The sequence below is a fragment of the Oncorhynchus mykiss genome, chromosome 8 (assembly GCF_057628025.1).
Source record: "Oncorhynchus mykiss isolate SJ-2025 chromosome 8, ASM5762802v1, whole genome shotgun sequence".
NCBI lineage: Eukaryota > Metazoa > Chordata > Actinopteri > Salmoniformes > Salmonidae > Oncorhynchus > Oncorhynchus mykiss.
The window spans coordinates 11,587,460-11,613,951 of NC_143029.1; the positions used below are offsets into that span (position 1 = coordinate 11,587,460).

A 26,492-nucleotide genomic window follows, 5' to 3' on the forward strand; every position below is an offset into this window, starting at 1 on the left:
CAGATGCCACCCATGTGATAGAGAGATGAGAGAGACACTGTGATGCAGAGATAAAGAGAGATGAGAGAGAGACTGTGATGCAGAGATAAAGAGAGATGAGAGAGAGACTGTGATGCAGAGATAAAGGGAGAGATGAGAGAGAGACTCTGATGCAGAGATGAGAGAGAGACTGTGATGCAGAGATAAAGAGAGATGAGAGAGAGATTGTGATGCATAGATAAAGAGAGAGATGAGAGAGAGACTGCGATGCAGAGATAAAGAGAGAGACTGCGATGCAGAGATAAAGAGAGAGATGAGAGAGAGACTGTGATGCAGAGATAAAGGGAGAGATGAGAGAGAGACTGTGATGCAGAGATAAAGAGAGAGATGAGAGAGAGACTGTGATGCAGAGATAAAGAGAGATGAGAGAGCGACTGTGATGCAGAGATAAAGAGAGATGAGAGAGAGACTGTGATGCAGAGATAAAGAGAGAGATGAGAGAGAGACTGTGATGCAGAGATAAAGAGAGAGATGAGAGAGAGACTGTGATGCAGAGATAAAAGAGAGATGAGAGAGACTGTGATGCAGAGATAAAGAGAGAGATGAGAGAGAGACTGCGATGCAGAGATAATGGGAGAGATGAGGGAGAGACTGTGATGCAGAGATAAAAGAGAGATGAGAGAGAGACTGTGATGCAGAGATAAAAGAGAGATGAGAGAGAGACTGTGATGCAGAGATAAAAGAGAGATGAGAGAGAGACTGTGATGCAGAGATAAAGGGAGAGATGAGAGAGAGACTGTGATGCAGAGATAAAGAGAGAGATGAGAGAGAGACTGTGATGCAGAGATAGAGATGAGAGAGCGACTGTGATGCAGAGATAAAGAGAGATGAGAGAGAGACTGTGATGCAGAGATAAAGAGAGAGATGAGAGAGAGACTGTGATGCAGAGATAAAGAGAGAGATGAGATAGAGACTGTGATGCAGAGATAAAGAGAGAGAGACTGTGATGCAGAGATAAAAGAGAGATGAGAGAGACTGTGATGCAGAGATAAAGAGAGATGAGAGAGAGACTGTGATGCAGAGATAAAGGGAGAGATGAGAGAGAGAATGTGATGTAGAGATAAAGAGAGAGATGAGAGAGAGACTGTGATGCAGAGATAAAAGAGAGATGAGAGAGAGACTGTGATGCAGAGATAAAGAGAGATGAGAGAGAGACTGTGATGCAGAGATAAAGGGAGAGATGAGAGAGAGACTGTGATGCAGAGATAAAGAGAGAGATGAGAGAGAGACTGTGATGCAGAGATAAAGGGATAGATGAGAGAGAGACTCTGATGCAGAGATGAGAGAGAGACTGTGATGCAAAGATAAAGAGAGATGAGAGAGAGACTGTGATGCATAGATTAAGAGAGAGATGAGAGAGACTGCGATGCAGAGATAAAGAGAGAGATGAGAGAGAGACTGATGCAGAGATAAAGAGAGAGATGAGAGAGAGAGACTGTGATGCAGAGATAAAATAGAGATGAGAGAGAGACTGTGATGCAGAGATAAAAGAGAGATGAGAGAGAGACTGTGATGCAGAGATAAAGAGAGAGATGAGAGAGAGACTGTGATGCAGAGATAAAGGGAGAGATGAGAGAGAGACTGTGATGCAGAGATAAAGAGAGAGATGAGAGAGAGACTGTGATGCAGAGATAAAGAGAGAGATGAGAGAGAGACTGTGATGCAGAGATAAAGAGAGAGATGAGAGAGAGACTGTGATGCAGAGATAAAAGAGAGATGAGAGAGAGAGACTCTGATGCAGAGATAAAGAGAGATGAGAGAGAGACTGTGATGCAGAGATAAAGGGAGGGATGAGAGAGAGAGACTGTGATGCAGAGATAAAGGGAGGGATGAGAGAGAGACTGTGATGCAGAGATAAAGAGAGAGATGAGAGAGAGTGTGATGCAGAGATAAAGAGAGAGATGAGAGAGAGACTGTGATGCAGAGATAAAGAGAGAGATGAGAGAGAGACTGTGATGCAGAGATAAAGGGAGAGATGAGAGAGAGACTGTGATGCAGAGATAAAGAGAGAGATGAGAGAGAGACTGTGATGCAGAGATAAAGAGAGAGATGAGAGAGAGACTGTGATGCAGAGATAAAGGGATAGATGAGAGAGAGACTCTGATGCAGAGATGAGAGAGAGACTGTGATGCAAAGATAAAGAGAGATGAGAGAGAGACTGTGATGCATAGATTAAGAGAGAGATGAGAGAGACTGCGATGCAGAGATAAAGAGAGAGATGAGAGAGAGAGACTGATGCAGAGATAAAGAGAGAGATGAGAGAGAGAGACTGTGATGCAGAGATAAAAGAGAGATGAGAGAGAGACTGTGATGCAGAGATAAAAGAGAGATGAGAGAGAGACTGTGATGCAGAGATAAAGAGAGAGATGAGAGAGAGACTGTGATGCAGAGATAAAGGGAGAGATGAGAGAGAGACTGTGATGCAGAGATAAAGAGAGAGATGAGAGAGAGACTGTGATGCAGAGATAAAAGAGAGATGAGAGAGAGACTGTGATGCAGAGATAAAGAGAGAGATGAGAGAGAGACTGTGATGCAGAGATAAAAGAGAGATGAGAGAGAGAGACTCTGATGCAGAGATAAAGAGAGATGAGAGAGAGACTGTGATGCAGAGATAAAGGGAGGGATGAGAGAGAGAGACTGTGATGCAGAGATAAAGGGAGGGATGAGAGAGAGACTGTGATGCAGAGATAAAGAGAGAGATGAGAGAGAGACTGTGATGCAGAGATAAAGAGAGAGATGAGAGAGAGACTGTGATGCAGAGATAAAAGAGAGATGAGAGAGAGACTGCGATGCAGAGATAAAGGGAGGGATGAGAGAGAGAGACTGTGATGCAGAGATAAAGGGAGGGATGAGAGAGAGACTGTGATGCAGAGATAAAGAGAGAGATGAGAGAGAGACTGTGATGCAGAGATAAAAGAGAGATGAGAGAGAGACTGTGATGCAGAGATAAAAGAGAGATGAGAGAGAGACTGTGATGCAGAGATAAAGGGAGAGATGAGAGAGAGACTGTGATGCAGAGATAAAGAGAGAGATGAGAGAGAGACGGTGATGCAGAGATAGAGATGAGAGAGCGACTGTGATGCAGAGATAAAGAGAGATGAGAGAGAGACTGTGATGCAGAGATAAAGAGAGAGATGAGAGAGAGACTGTGATGCAGAGATAAAGAGAGAGATGAGATAGAGACTGTGATGCAGAGATAAAGAGAGAGAGACTGTGATGCAGAGATAAAAGAGAGATGAGAGAGACTGTGATGCAGAGATAAAGAGAGATGAGAGAGAGACTGTGATGCAGAGATAAAGGGAGAGATGAGAGAGAGAATGTGATGTAGAGATAAAGAGAGAGATGAGAGAGAGACTGTGATGCAGAGATAAAAGAGAGATGAGAGAGAGACTGTGATGCAGAGATAAAAGAGAGATGAGAGAGAGACTGTGATGCAGAGATAAAGAGAGATGAGAGAGAGACTGTGATGCAGAGATAAAGGGAGAGATGAGAGAGAGACTGTGATGCAGAGATAAAGAGAGAGATGAGAGAGAGACTGTGATGCAGAGATAAAGGGATAGATGAGAGAGAGACTCTGATGCAGAGATGAGAGAGAGACTGTGATGCAAAGATAAAGAGAGATGAGAGAGAGACTGTGATGCATAGATTAAGAGAGAGATGAGAGAGACTGCGATGCAGAGATAAAGAGAGAGATGAGAGAGAGACTGATGCAGAGATAAAGAGAGAGATGAGAGAGAGAGACTGTGATGCAGAGATAAAATAGAGATGAGAGAGAGACTGTGATGCAGAGATAAAAGAGAGATGAGAGAGAGACTGTGATGCAGAGATAAAGAGAGAGATGAGAGAGAGACTGTGATGCAGAGATAAAGGGAGAGATGAGAGAGAGACTGTGATGCAGAGATAAAGAGAGAGATGAGAGAGAGACTGTGATTCAGAGATAAAGAGAGAGATGAGAGAGAGACTGTGATGCAGAGATAAAGAGAGAGATGAGAGAGAGACTGTGATGCAGAGATAAAAGAGAGATGAGAGAGAGAGACTCTGATGCAGAGATAAAGAGAGATGAGAGAGAGACTGTGATGCAGAGATAAAGGGAGGGATGAGAGAGAGAGACTGTGATGCAGAGATAAAGGGAGGGATGAGAGAGAGACTGTGATGCAGAGATAAAGAGAGAGATGAGAGAGAGTGTGATGCAGAGATAAAGAGAGAGATGAGAGAGAGACTGTGATGCAGAGATAAAGAGAGAGATGAGAGAGAGACTGTGATGCAGAGATAAAGGGAGAGATGAGAGAGAGACTGTGATGCAGAGATAAAGAGAGAGATGAGAGAGAGACTGTGATGCAGAGATAAAGAGAGAGATGAGAGAGAGACTGTGATGCAGAGATAAAGGGATAGATGAGAGAGAGACTCTGATGCAGAGATGAGAGAGAGACTGTGATGCAAAGATAAAGAGAGATGAGAGAGAGACTGTGATGCATAGATTAAGAGAGAGATGAGAGAGACTGCGATGCAGAGATAAAGAGAGAGATGAGAGAGAGAGACTGATGCAGAGATAAAGAGAGAGATGAGAGAGAGAGACTGTGATGCAGAGATAAAAGAGAGATGAGAGAGAGACTGTGATGCAGAGATAAAAGAGAGATGAGAGAGAGACTGTGATGCAGAGATAAAGAGAGAGATGAGAGAGAGACTGTGATGCAGAGATAAAGGGAGAGATGAGAGAGAGACTGTGATGCAGAGATAAAGAGAGAGATGAGAGAGAGACTGTGATGCAGAGATAAAAGAGAGATGAGAGAGAGACTGTGATGCAGAGATAAAGAGAGAGATGAGAGAGAGACTGTGATGCAGAGATAAAAGAGAGATGAGAGAGAGAGACTCTGATGCAGAGATAAAGAGAGATGAGAGAGAGACTGTGATGCAGAGATAAAGGGAGGGATGAGAGAGAGAGACTGTGATGCAGAGATAAAGGGAGGGATGAGAGAGAGACTGTGATGCAGAGATAAAGAGAGAGATGAGAGAGAGACTGTGATGCAGAGATAAAGAGAGAGATGAGAGAGAGACTGATGCAGAGATAAAAGAGAGATGAGAGAGAGACTGCGATGCAGAGATAAAGGGAGGGATGAGAGAGAGAGACTGTGATGCAGAGATAAAGGGAGGGATGAGAGAGAGACTGTGATGCAGAGATAAAGAGAGAGATGAGAGAGAGACTGTGATGCAGAGATAAAAGAGAGATGAGAGAAAGACTGTGATGCAGAGATAAAAGAGAGATGAAAGAGAGACTGCGATGCAGAGATAAAGGGAGGGATGAGAGAGAGACTGTGATGCAGAGATAAAGGGAGGGATGAGAGAGAGAGACTGCGATGCAGAGATAAAGGGAGGGATGAGAGAGAGACTGCGATGCAGAGATAAAGGGAGGGATGAGAGAGAGAGACTGTGATGCAGAGATAAAAGGAGAGATGAGAGAGAGACTGTGATGCAGAGATAAAGAGAGAGATGAGAGAGAGACTGTGATGCAGAGATAAAGAGAGAGATGAGAGAGAGACTGTGATGCAGAGATAAGGAGAGAGATGAGAGAGAGACTGTGATGCAGAGATAAAGGGAGAGATGAGAGAGAGACTGCGATGCAGAGATAAAGGGAGGGATGAGAGAGAGAGACTGTGATGCAGAGATAAAAGGAGAGAATGACTAACTGTCTGTGGCAATGAGACAAGCAGAAAAAGATGATAGTCTAGTTATCAGGTTTTGATCTGTTTATTTCCACCAGTAATGGACTAGAACAGAAAACTGGAACAACATTAGAGTAGTAAAACAAAGAACAGACTCCAGAGAACAATCTTCTAATATTATCTGGACGTGCTGCTTCGTCTGCTCTATTAATCACAATAGGCCAATACAGCCAAGTTGACTTTTGTTCATGTCTCAGCTGTTGGCTCCCACTTATTCAAGTCCCTTGTATGCTATTTCTCATCCATGTCACAGCTGCTCTCACTAAAGATAACGGGATACCTCTCTGTTAATCCCTAGGTAAAATGGGCCAATGGAGTCGAATAGGGTTGAGTTTACTCATTCATGTTTTAGCTGGCTCTCATTTACTCTCAATAGAGAGTCCACGGCCATGTAAAGGCTAATTCAGAGTCCACGGCCATAATAATTCAGAGTCCACGGCCATGTAAAGACTAATTCAGAGTCCACGGCCATGTAAAGACTAATTCAGAGTCCACGGCCATAATAACTCAGAGTCCACGGCCATGTAAAGACTAATTCAGAGTCCACGGCCATAATAATTCAGAGTCCATGGCCATGTAAAGGCTAATTCAGAGTCCACGGCCATGTAAAGACTAATTCAGAGTCCACGGCCATAATAATTCAGAGTCCACGGCCATGTAAAGACTAATTCAGAGTCCACGGCCATAATAATTCAGAGTCCACGGCCATGTAGAGACTAATTCAGAGTCCACGGCCATAATAATTCAGAGTCCACGGCCATGTAAAGGCTAATTCAGAGTCCACGGCCGCAGAGCCCGGTGGCCCATTGTGACATAGCTACGTGGCTGTGAGACCACCGTCCGCGGGAGGGCGCACAGCCCAGCCACGCATCTCCCCAACATTCCCAACCAACGCGGCGCCGTGTTCACAGCTTCTCTTCATTTGAACGTGGCGATGGTTGCAGAAATTGCTTGAGCCGTGGTAATAATTTGAAAAATATGAAAGGCAACGGTCCAATATTGTAGAACATGGCTATGCGAATGCGATAGCTGCAGGGCCCATTGTACTGTATGTTACTATGTAGAGCAGAATTTCACAGCTCTGAGGCTGTGAACGTTGTAGCAAGCTTTAGTCCCGTTTCATTCATGTCTCAGCGGTCGGCTCGCTCTAAAGATAATGACTTGTTTGGGTTAGCAGAAGCCCCGACATCAAACAGAACTCACATTGTCTTCACTTTTATTTCTGTGGCAGTTGTCGTTAGCCCTATTCTGACGGGATACGTTTTACTAGGGGAGCTCAGGTAATGTCATTATGTGCACGAGCACAAATCACCACATCTGTCATTTTAGTCCCGTCCAAGTCTCCCCTGTCACTCATTTTTACTTGGCAGGAAGGTAATTATCCCAGCCCTAAAAACCGAATAATTTTCTGCAAACTCCAAGGTCTTCTGATAATACTTATCCTGTGAGGGATGTTACAGAGTTTAACAGGTGCAGCACCCAGTTTGGGTCAGAACATGGGAACAAGTTGATGCTTAAAACAAAGTTCTCTGCCTGTAGCAAACAGATGATCTGTTTAGTCACATCAACTTTCCTAGTGCCGTACTGCTCTTTTAAAAGATTAAGTGGACGATATCGTGCCAATGAGTTGAGAAATGGCCAAATAAGTCAGTTAATTAAATGTCTGTGTAGGTCACAGATTATTACTTATTCTTATTTAGACTTTCTCTGACCTGAAGACCAATACTAGACTATCCCTAGACATGTGACCTGAAGACCAATAGACCAATAGTAGACTATCCCTAGACATGTGACCTGAAGACCAATAGACCAATAGTAGACTATCCCTAGACATGTGGCCTGAAGACCAATAGACCAATAGTAGACTATCCCTAGACATGTGACCTGAAGACCATTAGACCAATAGTAGAATATCCCTAGACATGTGACCTGAAGACCAATAGACCAATAGTAGACTATCCCTAGACATGTGACCTGAAGACCATTAGACCAATAGTAGACTATCCCTAGACATGTGACCTGAAGACCAATAGACCAATAGTAGACTATCCCTAGACATGTGACCTGTAGACCAATAGTAGACTATCCCTAGACATGTGACATGAAGACCATTAGACCAATAGTAGACTATCCCTAGACATGTGACCTGAAGACCAATAGACCAATAGTAGACTATCCCTAGACATGTGACCTGAAGACCAATAGACCAATAGTAGACTATCCCTAGACATGTGACCTGAAGACCAATAGACCAATAGTAGACTATCCCTAGACATGTGACCTGAAGACCAATAGTAGGCTATCCCTAGACATGTGACCTGAAGACCAATAGTAGACTATCCCTAGACATGTGACCTGAAGACCAATAGACCAATAGTAGACTATCCCTAGACATGTGACATGAAGACCATTAGACCAATAGTAGACTATCCCTAGACATGTGACATGAAGACCATTAGACCAATAGTAGACTATCCCTAGACATGTGACCTGAAGACCAATAGACCAATAGTAGACTATCCCTAGACATGTGACCTGTAGACCAATAGTAGACTATCCCTAGACATGTGACCTGAAGACCAATAGACCAATAGTAGACTATCCCTAGATGTGAAATATCGGACATGCTGGGGTAATTACTATGTAGCCCACGTTCTATAGTAATAATAGCCCTGTGCAGTAATGCATGCTATTTATGACATCTACAATATTATGAGTGATATTTTTTGAGGCTGTTGTCACAAGATACCGCTCTCAGCCAATGAAAAGCCTAGTTTTACCATCATCATGAGCTCTCACCCAATGGGAAACATTTCTAAAAATAATAGTACTACCGTTATGTAGCAGACGTTTTGAACTTTTGATACGAAGCGATTTACAGAGCGGCCAACTTAGCCTCATGTGATGAGCTCATATATAAAAGCCTGATACGAGGGAGTGAGTTTAGGGCGAGGCGCACTATAATGACATGGCATTTTAGGTGCATTCATGTTGACCCAGCCAGCGAGGGAACAGACACATCAGATAATGAGAGCCAATGGGCTGACTCAGTTACAGTAGCCTCCACTCCTCTGTCTCCAACACCAGTCCAATAAAGGAAAGGAAATAGACAGACACACACACACCGCCAAGCCACTGTTTGGATATGTCACTTGGTTTGGGTAGGGGTCAAAGGACATGGTGAGTGATGACACTGGTTCCCTATAAGTTGTCTACTACAGTGCCTTGCGAAAGTATTCGGCCCCCTTGAACTTTGCGACCTTTTGCCACATTTCAGGCTTCAAGCATAAAGATAGAAAACTGTATTTTTTTGTGAAGAATCAACAACAAGTGGGACACAATCATGAAGTGGAACGACATTTATTGGATATTTCAAACTTTTTTAACAAATCAAAAACTGAAAAATTGGGCGTGCAAAATTATTCAGCCCCTTTACTTTCAGTGCAGCAAACTCTCTCCAGAAGTTCCGTGAGGATCTCTGAATGATCCAATGTTGACCTAAATGACTAATGATGATAAATACAATCCACCTGTGTGTAATCAAGTCTCCGTATAAATGCACCTGCACTGTGATAGTCTCAGAGGTCCGTTAAAAGCGCAGAGAGCATCATGAAGAACAAGGAACACACCAGGCAGGTCCGAGATACTGTTGTGAAGAAGTTTAAAGCCGGATTTGGATACAAAAAGATTTCCCAAGCTTTAAACATCCCAAGGAGCACTGTGCAAGCGATAATATTGAAATGGAAGGAGTATCAGACCACTGCAAATCTACCAAGACCTGGCCTTCCCTCTAAACTTTCAGTTCATACAAGGAGAAGACTGATCAGAGATGCAGCCAAGAGGCCCATGATCACTCTGGATGAACTGCAGAGATCTACAGCTGAGGTGGGAGACTCTGTCCATAGGACAACAATCAGTCGTATATTGCACAAATCTGGCCTTTATGGAAGAGTGGCAAGAAGAAAGCCATTTCTTAACGATATCCATAAAAAGTGTTGTTTAAAGTTTGCCACAAGCCATCTGGGAGACACACCAAACATGTGTAAGAAGGTGCTCTGGTCAGATGAAACCAAAATGGAACTTTTTGGCAACAATGCAAAACGTTATGTTTGGCGTAAAAGCAACACAGCTCATCACCCTGAACACATCATCCCCACTGTCAAACATGGTGGCAGCATCATGGTTTGGGCCTGCTTTTCTTCAGCAGGGACAGGGAAGATGGTTAAAATTGATGGGAAGATGGATGGAGCCAAATACAGGACCATTCTGGAAGAAAACCTGATGGAGTCTGCAAAAGACCTGAGACTGGGACGGAGATTTGTCTTCCAACAAGACAATGATCCAAAACATAAAGCAAAATCTACAATGGAATGGTTCAAAAATAAACATATCCAGGTGTTAGAATGGCCAAGTCAAAGTCCAGACCTGAATCCAATCGAGAATCTGTGGAAAGAACTGAAAACTGCTGTTCACAAATGCTCTCCATCCAACCTCACTGAGCTCGAACTGTTTTGCAAGGAGGAATGGGAAAAAATGTCAGTCTCTCGATGTGCAAAACTGATAGACATACCCCAAGCGACTTACAGCTGTAATCGCAGCAAAAGGTGGCGCTACAAAGTATTAACTTAAGGGGGCTGAATAATTTTGCACGCCCAATTTTTCAGTTTTTGATTTGTTAAAAAAGTTTGAAATATCCAATAAATGTCGTTCCACTTCATGATTGTGTCCCACTTGTTGTTGATTCTTCACAAAAAATACAGTTTTATATCTTTATGTTTGAAGCCTGAAATGTGGCAAAAGGTCGCAAAGTTCAAGGGGGCCGAATACTTTCGCAAGGCACTGTATATACGGAGTAGGAATAGGGTACCGATACGGTCTCACCACACCATACTGTTTGATATGGTCTCACCACACCATACTGTTTGATATGGTCTCACCACACCATACTGTTTGATACGGTCTCACCACACCATACTGTTTGATACGGTCTCACCACACCATACTGTTTGATACGGTCTCACCACACCATACTGTTTGATACGGTCTCACCACACCATACTGTTTGATACGGTCTCACCACACCATACTGTTTGATACGGTCTCACCACACCATACTGTTTGATATGGTCTCACCACACCATACTGTTTGATATGGTCTCACCACAACATACTGTTTGATACGGTCTCACCACACCATACTGTTGTGTTTGATACGGTCTCACCACACCATACTGTTGTGTTTGATACGGTCTCACCACACCATACTGTTTGATACGGTCTCACCACACCATACTGTTTGATACGTTCTCACCACACCATACTGTTTGATATGGTCTCACCACACCATACTGTTGTGTTTGATATGGTCTCACCACACCATACTGTTTGATACGGTCTCACCACACCATACTGTTTGAAACGGTCTCACCACACCATACTGTTGTGTTTGATACGGTCTCACCACACCATACTGTTGTGTTTGATACTGTCTCACCACACCATACTGTTTGAAACGGTCTCACCACACCATACTGTTGTGTTTGATACTGTCTCACCACACCATACTGTTTGATACGGTCTCACCACACCATACTGTTTGATATGGTCTCACCACACCATACTGTTGTGTTTGATACTGTCTGATCACACCATACTGTTTGATACGGTCTCACCACACCATACTGTTTGAAACGGTCTCACCACACCATACTGTTGTGTTTGATACTGTCTCACCACACCATACTGTTTGATACGGTCTCACCACACCATACTGTTGTGTTTGATACGGTCTCACCACACCATACTGTTTGATACGGTCTCACCACACCATACTGTTTGAGACGGTCTCACCACACCATACTGTTGTGTTTGATACGGTCTCACCACACCATACTGTTTGATACGGTCTCACCACACCATACTGTTTGATACGGTCTCACCACACCATACTGTTGTGTTTGATACGGTCTCACCACACCATACTGTTGTGTTTGATACGGTGTCACCACACCATACTGTTTGATATGGTCTCACCACACCATACTGTTTGATACGGTCTCACCACACCATACTGTTTGATACGGTCTCACCACACCATACTGTTTGATACGGTCTCACCACACCATACTGTTTGATACGGTCTCACCACACCATACTGTTGTGTTTGATACGGTCTCACCACACCATACTGTTGTGTTTGATACGGTCTCACCACACCATACTGTTGTGTTTGATACGGTCTCACCACACCATACTGTTTGATACGGTCTCACCACACCATACTGTTTGATACGGTCTCACCACACCATACTGTTTGATACGGTCTCACCACACCATACTGTTTGATACGGTCTCACCACACCATACTGTTTGATACGTTCTCACCACACCATACTGTTTGACATGGTCTCACCACACCATACTGTTGTGTTTGATACGGTCTCACCACACCATACTGTTTGATACGGTCTCACCACACCATACTGTTTGAAACGGTCTCACCACACCATACTGTTGTGTTTGATATCAATCAATCAATCAATCAAATTTATTTTATATAGCCCTTCGTACATCAGCTGATATCTCAAAGTGCTGTACAGAAACCCAGCCTAAAACCCCAAACAGCAAGCAATGCAGGTGAAGAAGCACGGTGGCTAGGAACAACTCCCTAGAAAGGCCAAAACCTAGGAAGAAACCTAGAGAGGAACCAGGCTATGTGGGGTGGCCAGTCCTCTTCTGGCTGTGCCGGGTGGAGATTATAACAAAACATGGTCAAGATGTTCAAATGTTCATAAATGACCAGCATGGTCGAATAATAATAAGGCAGAATAGTTGAAACTGGAGCAACAGCACAGTCAGGTGGACTGGGGACAGCAAGGAGTCATCATGTCAGGTATTCCTGGGGCATGGTCCTAGGGCTCAGGTCCTCCGAGAGAGAGAAAGAAAGAGAGAATTAGAGAGAGCATATGTGGGATGGCCAGTCCTCTTCTGGCTGTGCCGGGTGGAGATTATAACAGAACATGGCCAAGATGTTCAAATGTTCATAAATGATCAGCATGGTCGAATAATAATAAGGCAGAACAGTTGAAACTGGAGCAGCAGCACAGCCAGGTGGACTGGGGACAGCAAGGAGTCATCATGTCAGGTAGTCCTGGGGCATGGTCCTAGGGCTCAGGTCCTCCGAGAGAGAGAAAGAGAGAAGGAGAGAATTAGAGAACGCACACTTAGATTCACACAGGACACCGAATAGGACAGGAGAAGTACTCCAGATATAACAAACTGACCCTAGCCCCCCGACACATAACTACTGCAGCATAAATACTGGAGGCTGAGACAGGAGGGGTCAGGAGACACTGTGGCCCACTCCGAGGACACCCCCGGACAGGGCCAAACAGGAAGGATATAACCCCACCCACTTTGCCAAAGCACAGCCCCCACACCACTAGAGGGATATCTTCAACCACCAACTTACCATCCTGAGACAAGGCTGAGTATAGCCCACAAAGACCTCCGCCACGGCACAACTTAAGGGGGGGGGGGGGGCGCCAACCCAGACAGGATGACCACATCAGTGACTCAACCCACTCAGGTGACGCACCTCCTCCAGGGACGGCATGAGAGAGCCCCAGTAAAGCCAGTGACTCAGCCCCTGTAATAGGGTTAGAGGCAGAGAATCCCAGTGGAAAGAGGGGAACCGGCCAGGCAGAGACAGCAAGGGTGGTTCGTTGCTCCAGAGCCTTTCCGTTCACCCTCCCACTCCTGGGCCAGACTACACTCAATCATATGACCCACTGAAGAGATGAGTCTTCAGTAGAGACTTAAAGGTTGAGACCGAGTTTGCGTCTCTGACATGGGTAGGCAGACCGTTCCATAAAAATGGAGCTCTATAGGAGAAAGCCCTGCCTCCAGCTGTTTGCTTAAAAATTCTAGGGACAATTAGGAGGCCTGCGTCTTGTGACCGTAGCGTACGTGTAGGTATGTACGGCAGGACCAAATAAGAGAGATAGATAGGAGCAAGCCCATGTAATGCTTTGTAGGTTAGCAGTAAAACCTTGAAATCAGCCCTTGCTTTGACAGGAAGCCAGTGTAGAGAGGCTAGCACTGGAGTAATATGATCAAATTTTTTGGTTCTAGTCAGGATTCTAGCAGCCGTATTTAGCACTAACTGAAGTTTATTTAGTGCTTTATCCGGGTAGCCGGAAAGTAGAGCATTGCAGTAGTCTAACCTGGAAGTGACAAAAGCATGGATTAATTTTTCTGCATCATTTTTGGACAGAAAGTTCCTGATTTTTGCAATGTTACGTAGATGGAAAAAAGCTGTCCTTGAAATGGTCTTGATATGTTCTTCAAAAGAGAGATCAGGGTCCAGAGTAACGCCGAGGTCCTTCACAGTTTTATTTGAGACGACTGTACAACCATTAAGATTAATTGTCAGATTCAACAGAAGATCTCTTTGTTTCTTGGGACCTAGAACAAGCATCTCTGTTTTGTCCGAGTTTAAAAGTAGAAAGTTTGCAGCCATCCACTTCCTTATGTCTGAAACACATTCTTCTAGCAAGGGCAATTTTGGGGCTTCACCATGTTTAATTGAAATGTACAGCTGTGTGTCATCCGCATAGCAGTGAAAGTTAACATTATGTTTTCGAATAACATCCCCAAGAGGTAAAATATATAGTGAAAACAATAGTGGTCCTAAAACGGAACCTTGAGGAACACCGAAATTTACAGTTGATTTGTCAGAGGACAGACCATTCACAGAGACAAACTGATATCTTTCCGACAGATGAGATCTAAACCAGGCCAGAACTTGTCCGTGTAGACCAATTTGGGTTTCCAATCTCTCCAAAAGAATGTGGTGATCGATGGTATCAAAAGCAGCACTAAGGTCTAGGAGCACGAGGACAGATGCAGAGCCTCGGTCCGATGCCATTAAAATGTCATTTACCACCTTCACAAGTGCCGTCTCAGTGCTATGATGGGGTCTAAAACCAGACTGAAGCATTTCGTATACATTGTTTGTCTTCAGGAAGGCAGTGAGTTGTTGCGCAACAGCCTTTTCTAAAATTTTTGAGAGGAATGGAAGATTCGATATAGGCCGATAGTTTTTTATATTTTCTGGGTCAAGGTTTGGCTTTTTCACGAGAGGCTTTATTACTGCCTTTTAGTGAGTTTGGTACACATCCGGTGGATAGAGAGCCGTTTATTATGTTCAACATAGGAGGGCCAAGCACAGGAAGCAGCTCTTTCAGTAGTTTAGTTGGAATAGGGTCCAGTATGCAGCTTGAAGGTTTAGAGGCCATGATTATTTTCATCATTGTGTCAAGAGATATAGTACTAAAACACTTGAGTGTCTCTCTTGATCCTAGGTCCTGGCAGAGTTGTGCAGACTCAGGACAACTGAGCTTTGAAGGAATACGCAGATTTAAGGAAGAGTCCGTAATTTGCTTTCTAATAATCATAATCTTTTCCTCAAAGAAGTTCATGAATTTATCACTGCTAAAGTGAAAGTCATCCTCTCTTGGGGAATGCTGCTTTTTAGTTAGCTTTGCGACAGTATCAAAAAGGAATTTCGGATTGTTCTTATTTTCCTCAATTAAGTTAGAAAAATAGGATGATCGAGCAGCAGTAAGGGCTCTTCGGTACTGCACAGTACTGTCTTTCCAAGCTAGTCGGAAGACTTCCAGTTTGGTGTGGCGCCATTTCCGTTCCAATTTTCTGGAAGCTTGCTTCAGAGCTCGGGTATTTTCTGTGTACCAGGGAGCTAGTTTCTTATGAGAAATGTTTTTAGTTTTTAGGGGTGCAACTGCATCTAGGGTATTGCGCAAGGTTAAGTTGAGTTCCTCAGTTAGGTGGTTAACTGATTTTTGTCCTCTGGCGTCCTTGGGTAGGCAGAAGGAGTCTGGAAGGACATCAAGGAATCTTTGTGTTGTCTGTGAATTTATAGCACGACTTTTGATGATCCTTGGTTGGGGTCTGAGCAGATTATTTGTTGCAATTGCTAACGTAATAAAATGGTGGTCCGATAGTCCAGGATTATGAGGAAAAACATTAAGATCCACAACATTTATTCCATGGGACAAAACTAGGTCCAGCGTATGACTGTGACAGTGAGTGGGTCCAGAGACATGTTGGACAAAACCCACTGAGTCGATGATGGCTCCGAAAGCCTTTTGGAGTGGGTCTGTGGACTTTTCCATGTGAATATTAAAGTCACCAAAGATTAGAATATTATCCGCTATGACTACAAGGTCCGATAGGAATTCAGGGAACTCAGTGAGGAACGCTGTATATGGCCCAGGAGGCCTGTAAACAGTAGCTATAAAAAGTGATTGAGTAGGCTGCATAGATTTCATGACTAGAAGCTCAAAAGACGAAAACGTCATTTTTTTTTTTGTAAATTGAAATTTGCTACCGTAAATGTTAGCAACACCTCCGCCTTTGCGGGATGCACGGGGGATATGGTCACTAGTGTAGCCAGGAGGTGAGGCCTCATTTAACACAGTAAATTCATCAGGCTTAAGCCATGTTTCAGTCAGGCCAATCACATCAAGATTATGATCAGTGATTAGTTCATTGACTATAATTGCCTTTGAAGTAAGGGATCTAACATTAAGTAGCCCTATTTTGAGATGTGAGGTATCATGATCTCTTTCAATAATGACAGGAATGGAGGTGGTCTTTATCCTAGTGAGATTGCTAAGGCGAACACCGCCATGTTTAGTTTTGCCCAACCTAGGTCGAGGCACAGACACGGTCTCAATGGTGATAGCTGAGCTGACTACACTGACTGTGCTAGTGGCAGACTCCACTATGCTGGCAGGCTGGCTAACAGCCTGCTGCCTGGCCTGCACCCTATTTCATTGTGGAGCTAGAGGAGTTAGAGCCCTGTCTATGTTGGTAGATAAAATGAGAGCACCCCTCCAGCTAGGATGGAGTCCGTCACTCCTCAGCAGGTCAGGCTTGGTCCTGTTTGTGGGTGAGTCCCAGAAAGAGGGCCAATTATCTACAAATTCTATCTTTTGGGAGGGGCAGAAAACAGTTTTCAACCAGCGATTGAGTTGTGAGACTCTGCTGTAGAGCTCATCACTCCCCCTAACTGGGAGGGGGCCAGAGACAATTACTCGATGCCGACACATCTTTCTAGCTGATTTACACGCAGAAGCTATGTTGCGCTTGGTGATCTCTGACTGTTTCATCCTAACATCGTTGGTGCCGACGTGGATAACAATATCTCTATACTCTCTACACTCGCCAGTTTTAGCTTTAGCCAGCACCATCTTCAGATTAGCCTTAACGTCGGTAGCCCTGCCCCCCGGTAAACAGTGTATGATCGCTGGATGATTCTCAAGTCTAATACTGCGGGTAATGGAGTCGCCAATGACTAGACTTTTCAATTTGTCAGAGCTAATGGTGGGAAGCTTCGGCGTCTCAGACCCCGTAACGGGAGGAGTAGAGACCAGAGAAGACTCGGCCTCTGACTCCGACCCGCTGCTTAATGGGGAAAACCGGTTGAAAGTTTCTGTCGGCTGAATGAGCGACACCGGTTGAGCGTTCCTACAGCATTTCCTTCCAGAAGCCATGAGAAAGTTGTCCGGCTGCAGGGACTGTGCCAGGGGATTTATACTACTATCTGTACTTACTGGTGGCACAGACGCTGTTTCATCCTTTCCTACACTGAAATTACCCTTGCCTAGCGATTGCGTCTGAAGCTGGGCTTGTAGCACAGCTATCCTCGCCGTAAGGCGAGTACAGCGACTGCAATTAGAAGGCATCATGTTAATGTTACTACTTAGCTTCGGCTGTTGGAGGTCCTGACGAATCGTGTCCAGATAAAGCATCCGGAGTGAAAAAGTTGAGTAGGAAAAAACAAAAATATAAACGGTAATTAAAAAGTAAAAACCGTAAATTTGTCAGGTAGCAAAACAGGTTGGCAACAAAACGCACAGCAACTCAAAAACAAGTCTGCAAGTCGTGACCGAACCAGACTTGTGGAGGTCTACAATTTTTTACTGTCTCACCACACCATACTGTTTGATACGGTCTCACCACACCATACTGTTTGATACGGTCTCACCACACCATACTGTTGTGTTTGATACGGTCTCACCACACCATACTGTTTGATACGGTCTCACCACACCATACTGTTGTGTTTGATACGGTCTCACCACACCATACTGTTTGATACGGTCTCACCACACCATACTGTTTGATACGGTCTCACCACACCATACTGTTTGATACGGTCTCACCACACCATACTGTTTGATACGGTCTCACCACACCATACTGTTTGATACGGTCTCACCACACCATACTGTTTGATACGGTCTCACCACACCATACTGTTTGATACGGTCTCACCACACCATAATGTTTGATACGGTCTCACCACACCATACTGTTGTGTTTGATACGGTCTCACCACACCATACTGTTGTGTTTGATACGGTCTCACCACACCATACTGTTTGATACGGTCTCACCACACCATACTGTTGTGTTTGATACGGTCTCACCACACCATACCGTTTGATACGGTCTCACCACACCATACTGTTTGATACGGTCTCACCACACCATACTGTTGTGTTTGATACGGTCTCACCACACCATACTGTTTGATACGGTCTCACCACACCATAATGTTTGATACGGTCTCACCACACCATACTGTTGTGTTTGATACGGTCTCACCACACCATACCGTTTGATACGGTCTCACCACACCATACTGTTTGATACGGTCTCACCACACCATACTGTTGTGTTTGATATGGTCTCACCACACCATACTGTTTGATATGGTCTCACCACACCATACTGTTTGATACGGTCTCACCACACCATACTGTTGTGTTTGATATGGTCTCACCACACCATACTGTTTGATATGGTCTCACCACACCATACTGTTGTGTTTGATATGGTCTCACCACACCATACTGTTTGATATGGTCTCACCACACCATACTGTTTGATACGGTCTCACCACACCATACTGTTTGATACGGTCTCACCACACCATAATGTTTGATACGGTCTCACCACACCATACTGTTGTGTTTGATACGGTCTCACCACACCATACTGTTTGATACGGTCTCACCACACCATACTGTTGTGTTTGATACGGTCTCACCACACCATACTGTTTGATACGGTCTCACCACACCATACTGTTTGATACGGTCTCACCACACCATACTGTTTGATACTGTCTCACCACACCATACTGTTTGATACGGTCTCACCACACCATACTGTTGTGTTTGATACGGTCTCACCACACCATACTGTTGTGTTTGATATGGTCTCACCACACCATACTGTTTGAAACGGTCTCACCACACCATACTGTTTGATACGGTCTCACCACACCATACTGTTGTGTTTGATATGGTCTCACCACACCATACTGTTGATATGGTCTCACCACACCATACTGTTGGATACGGTCTCACCACACCATACTGTTTGATACGTTCTCACCACACCATACTGTTTGATACGGTCTCACCACACCATACTGTTTGATACGGTCTCACCACACCATACTGTTTGATACGGTCTCACCACACCATACCGTTGTGTTTGATATGGTCTCACCACACCATACTGTTGTGTTTGATACGGTCTCACCACACCATACTGTTGTGTTTGATACGGTCTCACCACACCATACTGTTGTGTTTGATATGGTCTCACCACACCATACTGTTTGATATGGTCTCACCACACCATACTGTTTGATACGGTCTCACCACACCACACTGTTTGATATGGTCTCACCACACCATACTGTTTGATATGGTCTCACCACACCATACTGTTTGATACGGTCTCACCACACCATACTGTTTGATACGGTCTCACCACACCATACTGTTTGATACGGTCTCACCACACCATGCTGTTGTGTTTGATATGGTCTCACCACACCATACTGTTTGATACGGTCTCACCACAACATACTGTTTGATACGGTCTCACCACACCATACTGTTTGATACGGTCTCACCACACCATACTGTTTGATACGGTCTCACCACACCATACTGTTTGATACGGTCTCACCACACCATACTGTTTGATACGGTCTCACCACACCATACTGTTTGATACGGTCTCACCACACCATACTGTTTGATACGGTCTCACCACACTGTACTGTTGTGTTTGATATGGTCTCACCACACCATACTGTTGTGTTTGATACGGTCTCACCACACCATACTGTTTGATACGGTCTCACCACACCATACTGTTTGATACGGTCTCACCACACTGTACTGTTGTGTTTGATATGGTCTCACCACACCATACTGTTTGATATGGTCTCACCACACCATACTGTTTGATATGGTCTCACCACACCATACTGTTGTGTTTGATACGGTCTCACCACACCATACTGTTTGATACGGTCTCACCACACCATACTGTTTGATATGGTCTCACCACACCATACTGTTTGATACGGTCTCACCACACTGTACTGTTGTGTTTGATACGGTCTCACCACACCTGGTGGTTGGTAATTACATTTTTTCTTCTGAGCTCCTAGAGTGTGCGGCTCTCTTTTATTTTCAAGCTCACCACACCTGTAGAAATAGGATTAGATATTTAGTGAGACCTATAGTTCTAAGAGTGTAGGTTAAAATGAGGTTTTGGTTATTTCTCTCTGTGTGTGTGTGTGTGTGTGTGTGTGTGTGTGTGTGTGTGTGTGTGTGTGTGTGTGTGTGTGTGTGTGTGTGTGTGTGTGTGTGTGTGTGTGTGTGTGTGTGTGTGTGTGAGTGAGGTGGGGGTCTTTTGATGGCTGTTTGTACTGCTGTGTGTATTCTGTATAGGGGTTTACTGGACTCTATAATGGTGTCATTTTCTGGCTCTTTATTATGTCTTCACACTGTCAACGGGTCAGATTTTTGGTGTCTGTCTGAGTCTTAATGACAGTAACTGTAAGTGTGTTTCAGAACTGTAGTGTAGTGAAGGGCTTAAACAGCTGGGATCATGAAGCGGGACTGATGATTGTAGTGGACTGGGAGTAGGAGGAGTCTATGCCGTGTGTGCGCGTGCGTGTGCGTGTGTGTGTGTGTGTGTGTGTGTGTGTGTGCGCGTGTGCGTGTGTATGTGTGTGTGTGTGTGTGTGTGTGTGTGTGTGTGTGCGTGTGTGTGTGTGCGTGTGTGTGTGTGTGTGTGTGTGTGTGTGTGTGTGTGTGTGTGTGCGCGTGTGCGTGTGTATGTGTGTGTGTGTGTATGTGTGTGTGTGTGTGTGCGTGCGTGTGTGTGTGTGTGTGTGCTCACGCTCCCAACCAGAGGGATGTGTGGTATCCATTATAGCATTTGGTAAATTGAACGCTTTACTGTTCAATCCAGGGCAGGGGGCACACTGGAGCGGAGTGTGTGTGTGTTTCCTCCGGCTCCGTCCTGGAATGCACCCTACTACCACTGGTTATGTGTCCAAGGCTAGACTAGACCATATTACTAGAGGTCGGTCTTTCACCTCGTTTGATTTCCAGGTGAGGATCAAAGGCTCTCAAAGCACCAGTTGAAGCCTTTTGAAGCCAAACTGTTTCAGGCGGGAGGCTACAGGGGCCCACATTGCCTATATGGTAGGAGAAACACTGCTATAAAGCCCCACAGTGGAGGTGTCATAATACCCATAAATACCCACCTTGTCCTAGAGAGATTTACACGGATATCAAAACGCCATGCCAGGGTGAGTCTATAAGAAACACAGCCCTTATTTTAAGTGTTTCTAATATCCCCTATGGGTAAAATGAATGGTGGAAAAACCATTGTAACCATTTCCCTGTTTGATCGCTAGATTTTATGGGTATTATGGGTATTATACTCTATAGGTCTCTTAAAGTCAAGTGCTTTCACCAGTCTCCCTGTTTAGCCAACTCCTAAGACTAGGTTTTAACTTGACACGTCTCTGATCACAGCTGAAACACATTCCAGCACCTAAAACGGGCCCAGAGAACCCCATAGAGGAATTCATCACTGGTCCCCTGGTTCTTAAATTACCCCGTCTGAAAACCTGTGTTTGTTTATGTATGTATACACACGATGAGGAGGACTGATGTGCTTCATACCCTCAGACACGTGCAGACACACACACAAGCGTCATGTCTGCACGAAACCAGGCACCATCCATACGGTGAAGCATGGTGGTAGCAGCATCATGCTGTGGGGATGTTTTTCAGCAGCAGGGACTGGGAGACTAGACAGGATCGAGGCAAAGATGAACGGAGCAAAGTTCAAAGAGATCCTTGATGAAAACCTGCTCCAGAGCGCTCAGGACCTCCGACTGGGGCAAAGGATCACCTTCCAACAGGACAACGACCCTAAGCACACAGCCAAGACAACACAGGAGTGGCTTTGGTACAAGCATCTGAATGTCCTTGAGTGGCCCAGCCAGAGCCTGGACTTTAACCCAATCAAACATCTTTGGAGGGATCCAAAAATAGCTGTGCAGCAACGCTCCCCATCCAACCTGACAGAGCTTGAGAGGATCTGCAGAGAAGAATGGGAGAAACTCCCCAAATTCAGGTGTTCCACGTTTGTAGCGTCATACCCAAGAAGCATCGAGTCTGTAATCGCTGCCAAAGTTGCTTCAACAAAGTACTGAATAAAGGGTCTGAATACTTATGTAAATGTGAAATTTCAGTTTATTTTAAGTTTTATAGAATAGCAAAAATGTCTAAAAACCTGTTTTTGCTTTGTCATTATGGGGTAATCTGTGTGGATAGATGAGGGAAAAAAACTATTTTATCAATTTTAGAATAAGGTTGTAACGTAACATATTGTGGAAAAAGTCAAGGTGTCGGAATACTTTCCGAATGCACTGTACCTAGTCCCTAGTGCGTTACTATAACATTCTACTCCCCTGGCTCTGAGAACATCCTTGTCATCATTCTGTTCTGTTACACACACACCTCTCACTCTCTAGTTTTCTCCCTCCCTCTCTTTCTCTTTAATACAGACTAGAGGTCGACCGATTATGATTTTTCAACGCCGATACCGATTATTGGAGGACCAAAAAAAACGATGCCGATTTAAAAAATAATATATATATATCAAGACACCTTGACTTTGATTGTTATGAAACCTTGAAATCGGCGCTAATTAATCGGCCATTCCGATTAATCGGTCGACATCTAATACATATACACACCCCCTCCCCTCCCTCTTTCTCTCTTTCCCTCTCTCCCGCTATTTTTCTCCCCCTCTCTTTTTAAAACACACCCACACTGCTGTCCTAGTCCAGTGGGAAAAAACACAGTCCACTGTTATACTCCTGAGTCGTCTCCAGTACCCATAATTATCCCCCCGTCTCTCTCTCTTTCTCTCTCTCTCTCTCTCTCTCTCTCTCTCTACCCTCCCTCTCTCTCTCTCTCTACCCCCTCTCTCTCTCTCTCTCTACCCCCTCTCTCTCTCTCACTCTCTCATTCTCTCTCATTCTCTCTCTCTCTTTACCCCCCCTCTCTCTGATTCTCTCTCTCTAACCCCTCTCACTCTCTCTCTCTCTCTCTCTCATTCTCTCTCTCTCTCTCTCTCTCTCTCTCTACCCCCGTCTCTCTTTCTCTCTCTCTCTCTCTCTCTCTACCCTCTCTTGCTCTCTCTCTTTACCCCCCTCTCTCGCTCGCTCTCTCTCTCTCTCTTTCTATCTCCCTCCCCTCTTTCACTCTCTCTCTCTCCCCCCTCACTTGTTTTCTCGCTCTCTACCACAACGAAAAGCTGCTGGCAAAATGCACGAAAGTGCTGTTTGAATGAATGTTTACGCGCCTGCTTCTGCCTACCACCACTCAGTCAGATACTTAGATACTTGTATGCTCAGTCAGATTATATGTTGCATATAATCTGGACACGCTAGATAATATCTAGTAATATCATCAACCATGTGTAGTTAACTAGTGGTTATGATTGATTGTTTTTTATAAGATAAGTTTAATGCTAGCTAGCAACTTACCTTGGCTTACTGCATTCGCGTAACAGGCAGTCTCCTTGTGGAGTGCAACGAGAGAGAGGCAGGTTGTTATTGCGTTGGAGTAGTTGACCGTAAGGTTGCAAGATTGGATCCCCCGAGCTGACAAGGTGAACATCTGTCGTTCTGCCCCTGAACGAGGCATTTAACCCACCGTTCCTAGGCTGTCATTGAAAATAAGAATGTGTTCTTAACTGACTTGCCTAGTTAAACAAAGGTATACTTTTTTTTTTTTTTTATCGGCACCCAAAAATACAGATTTCCGATTGTTATGAAAACTTGAAATCGGCCCTAATTAATCGGCCATTCCGATTAATCGGTCGACCTCTTGTTGATTCCAAACAAGTTTAAACAAGGAGACTCAGGTCCAGCCGAACGTCGGACGAAAAGTTCAAAAAGTTATATTACAGGTCGTAGAAACTTGTCAAACTAAGTATAGAATCAATCTTTAGGATATTTTTCATCATAAATCTTCAATAATTTTCCAACCGGAGAATTCCATTGTCTGTAGAAAAGCAATGGAACGAGCCTGTGGCCCTCTGCCAGACACCTGGCTCAATCCCCTCTCATTATCTCCCCCTTCATAGTAGAAGCTTGAAACAAAGTTCTAAAGACTGTTGACATCTAGTGGAAGCCTTAGGAAGTGCAATATGACCCTATTTACACTGTATATTGGAATGGCAAAGAGTTGAAAAACTACAAACCTCAGATTTCCCACTTTCTGGTTGGATTTGTTCTCAGGTTTTTGCCTGCCATATGAGTTCTGTTATACTCACAGACATAATTCAAACAGTTTTAGAAACGTCAGAGTGTTTTCTATCCAATAATACTAATAATATGCATATATTAGCATCTGGGACAGAATAGCAGGCAGTTTACTCTGGGCACCTTATTCATCCAAGCTACTCAATACTGTCCCCCTGTCACCAAGAAGTTAATCTGTCTCCTCTTCATCTACACTGATTGAAGTGGATATAACAAGTGACATCAATAAGGGATCATAGCTTTCACCTGGATTCACCTGGTCAGTCTGTCATGGAAAGTACAGGTGTTCCTAATGTTTTTTTTATACTGCTGACAGGGCTTGTGAGGTCTGGTCCAGGACTTTTATTTGCTCTTTCTTGGACCACAGCTGAATATTGTCTCAGTACATTTGTTCGCTGTATTTATACACCAAGTGCTTTCCAACTAATATTCCCTTTTTTCTCCCCAAATGATGACTGTGTGCATAAGTCGTGCTTGTTCTGCTGAATTCAGTGATAAAGAAGCAGTCGTTTTTATTTTGTTGTCACGCGGGTTCTTTTGGTGCGTGGGACAGGGGAGATTGGAGTGCAGGCAGACGGACAGACAGACGTACTGTGTTGTAGGCAATAAATCAACCCGTGACAGACAGACAGACAGGCAGACAGACAGACAGACAGACAGACAGACAGACAGGCAGACGGACAGACAGGCAGACGGACAGACAGACGTACTGTGTTGTAGGCAATAAATCAACCCGTGACAGACAGACAGGCAGACAGACAGACAGACAGGCAGACGGACAGACAGACGTACTGTGTTGTAGGCAATAAATCAACCCGTGACAGACAGACAGACAGACAGACAGACAGACAGGCAGGCAGGCAGGCAGGCAGGCAGGCAGGCAGGCAGGCAGGCAGGCAGGCAGGCAGTGACCCTAAAGTGTGGTCATGTCAGGTTCGCAAAACCACATGTGAGGGGGGCAGGAATGTTTGACCCTGTTCATTGTGGGTTCATGTTTGACCATGTTCATTGTGGGTTCATGTTTGACCCTGTTCATTGTGGGTTCATGTTTGACCCTGTTCATTGTGGGTTCATGTTTGACCCTGTTCATTGTGGGTTCATGTTTGACCCTGTTCATTGTGGGTACAATCCCCCCTCTCTCTTTCCCTCTTCTCTCTCTCTCTGTCTCTCTCCTCTCTCTTTCCCTCTCATCTCTCTCCTCTCTCTCTGTCTCTCTCTTTCTCTGTGTACATGAGGAGAAATGACATATTTCTCTCCCTCTCTCCTTCCTTCCCACTCTCTCTCTCTCTCTCTCCAGTCCCAAAGAATTTGCTGCAGCAGGTGCCCAGCCCCAGAGTCCCAGTGTTTTACCCCCCACCGCCCCGTGCCCATGACCCAAACGTGGTTGGAGACAGTGCTCCCCCTGATGAGACGTCGGGCATAACCTCTGACACTGTGCTCTCAGGTGAGTGGTTGCACACAAGGCAAACATGTACAGTAACAATTTCCGGTTTTAGGTCAGTTAGGATCACCACTTTATTTTAAGAATGTGAAATGTCAGAATAATAGTAGAGAGAATGATTTATTTCAGCTTTTGTTTCTTTCATCACATTCCCAGTGGGTCAGAAGTTTACATACACTCAATTAGTATTTGGTAGCATTCCCTTTAAATTGTTTAACTTGAGTCAAACATTTCGGGTAGCCACCCACAAGCTTCCCACAATAAGTAAGTCAGGGCTTTGTGATGGCTACTCCAATACCTTGACTTTGTTGTCCTTAAGCAATTTTGCCACAACTTTGGAAGTATGCTTGGGGTCATTGTCCATTTGGAAGACCCATTTGCGACCAAGCTTTAACTTCCTGTCTGATGTTTTGAGATGTTGCTTCAATATATCCACATCATTTTCCTCCTCATGATGCCATCAATTTTGTGAAGTGCACCTGTCACTCCTACAGCAAAGCACCCGCACAACATGATGCTGCCACCCCCGTGCTTCACG

The 26,492-nt window shown here is 44.5% G+C and overlaps 1 protein-coding gene across 1 annotated transcript in view; it reads left to right on the top strand.

Moving 5' to 3' along the window:
- LOC110529360 (protein eva-1 homolog C) overlaps nucleotides 1–26,492 on the top strand; it is a 204,166-nt gene that overhangs the window by 157,888 nt on the left and 19,786 nt on the right. The window contains exon 6 of the mRNA XM_036984740.2: nucleotides 25,811–25,957. Within this exon, the coding sequence (XP_036840635.2) occupies nucleotides 25,811–25,957 (147 nt within the window). The remainder of the gene's footprint in view (nucleotides 1–25,810; nucleotides 25,958–26,492) is intronic.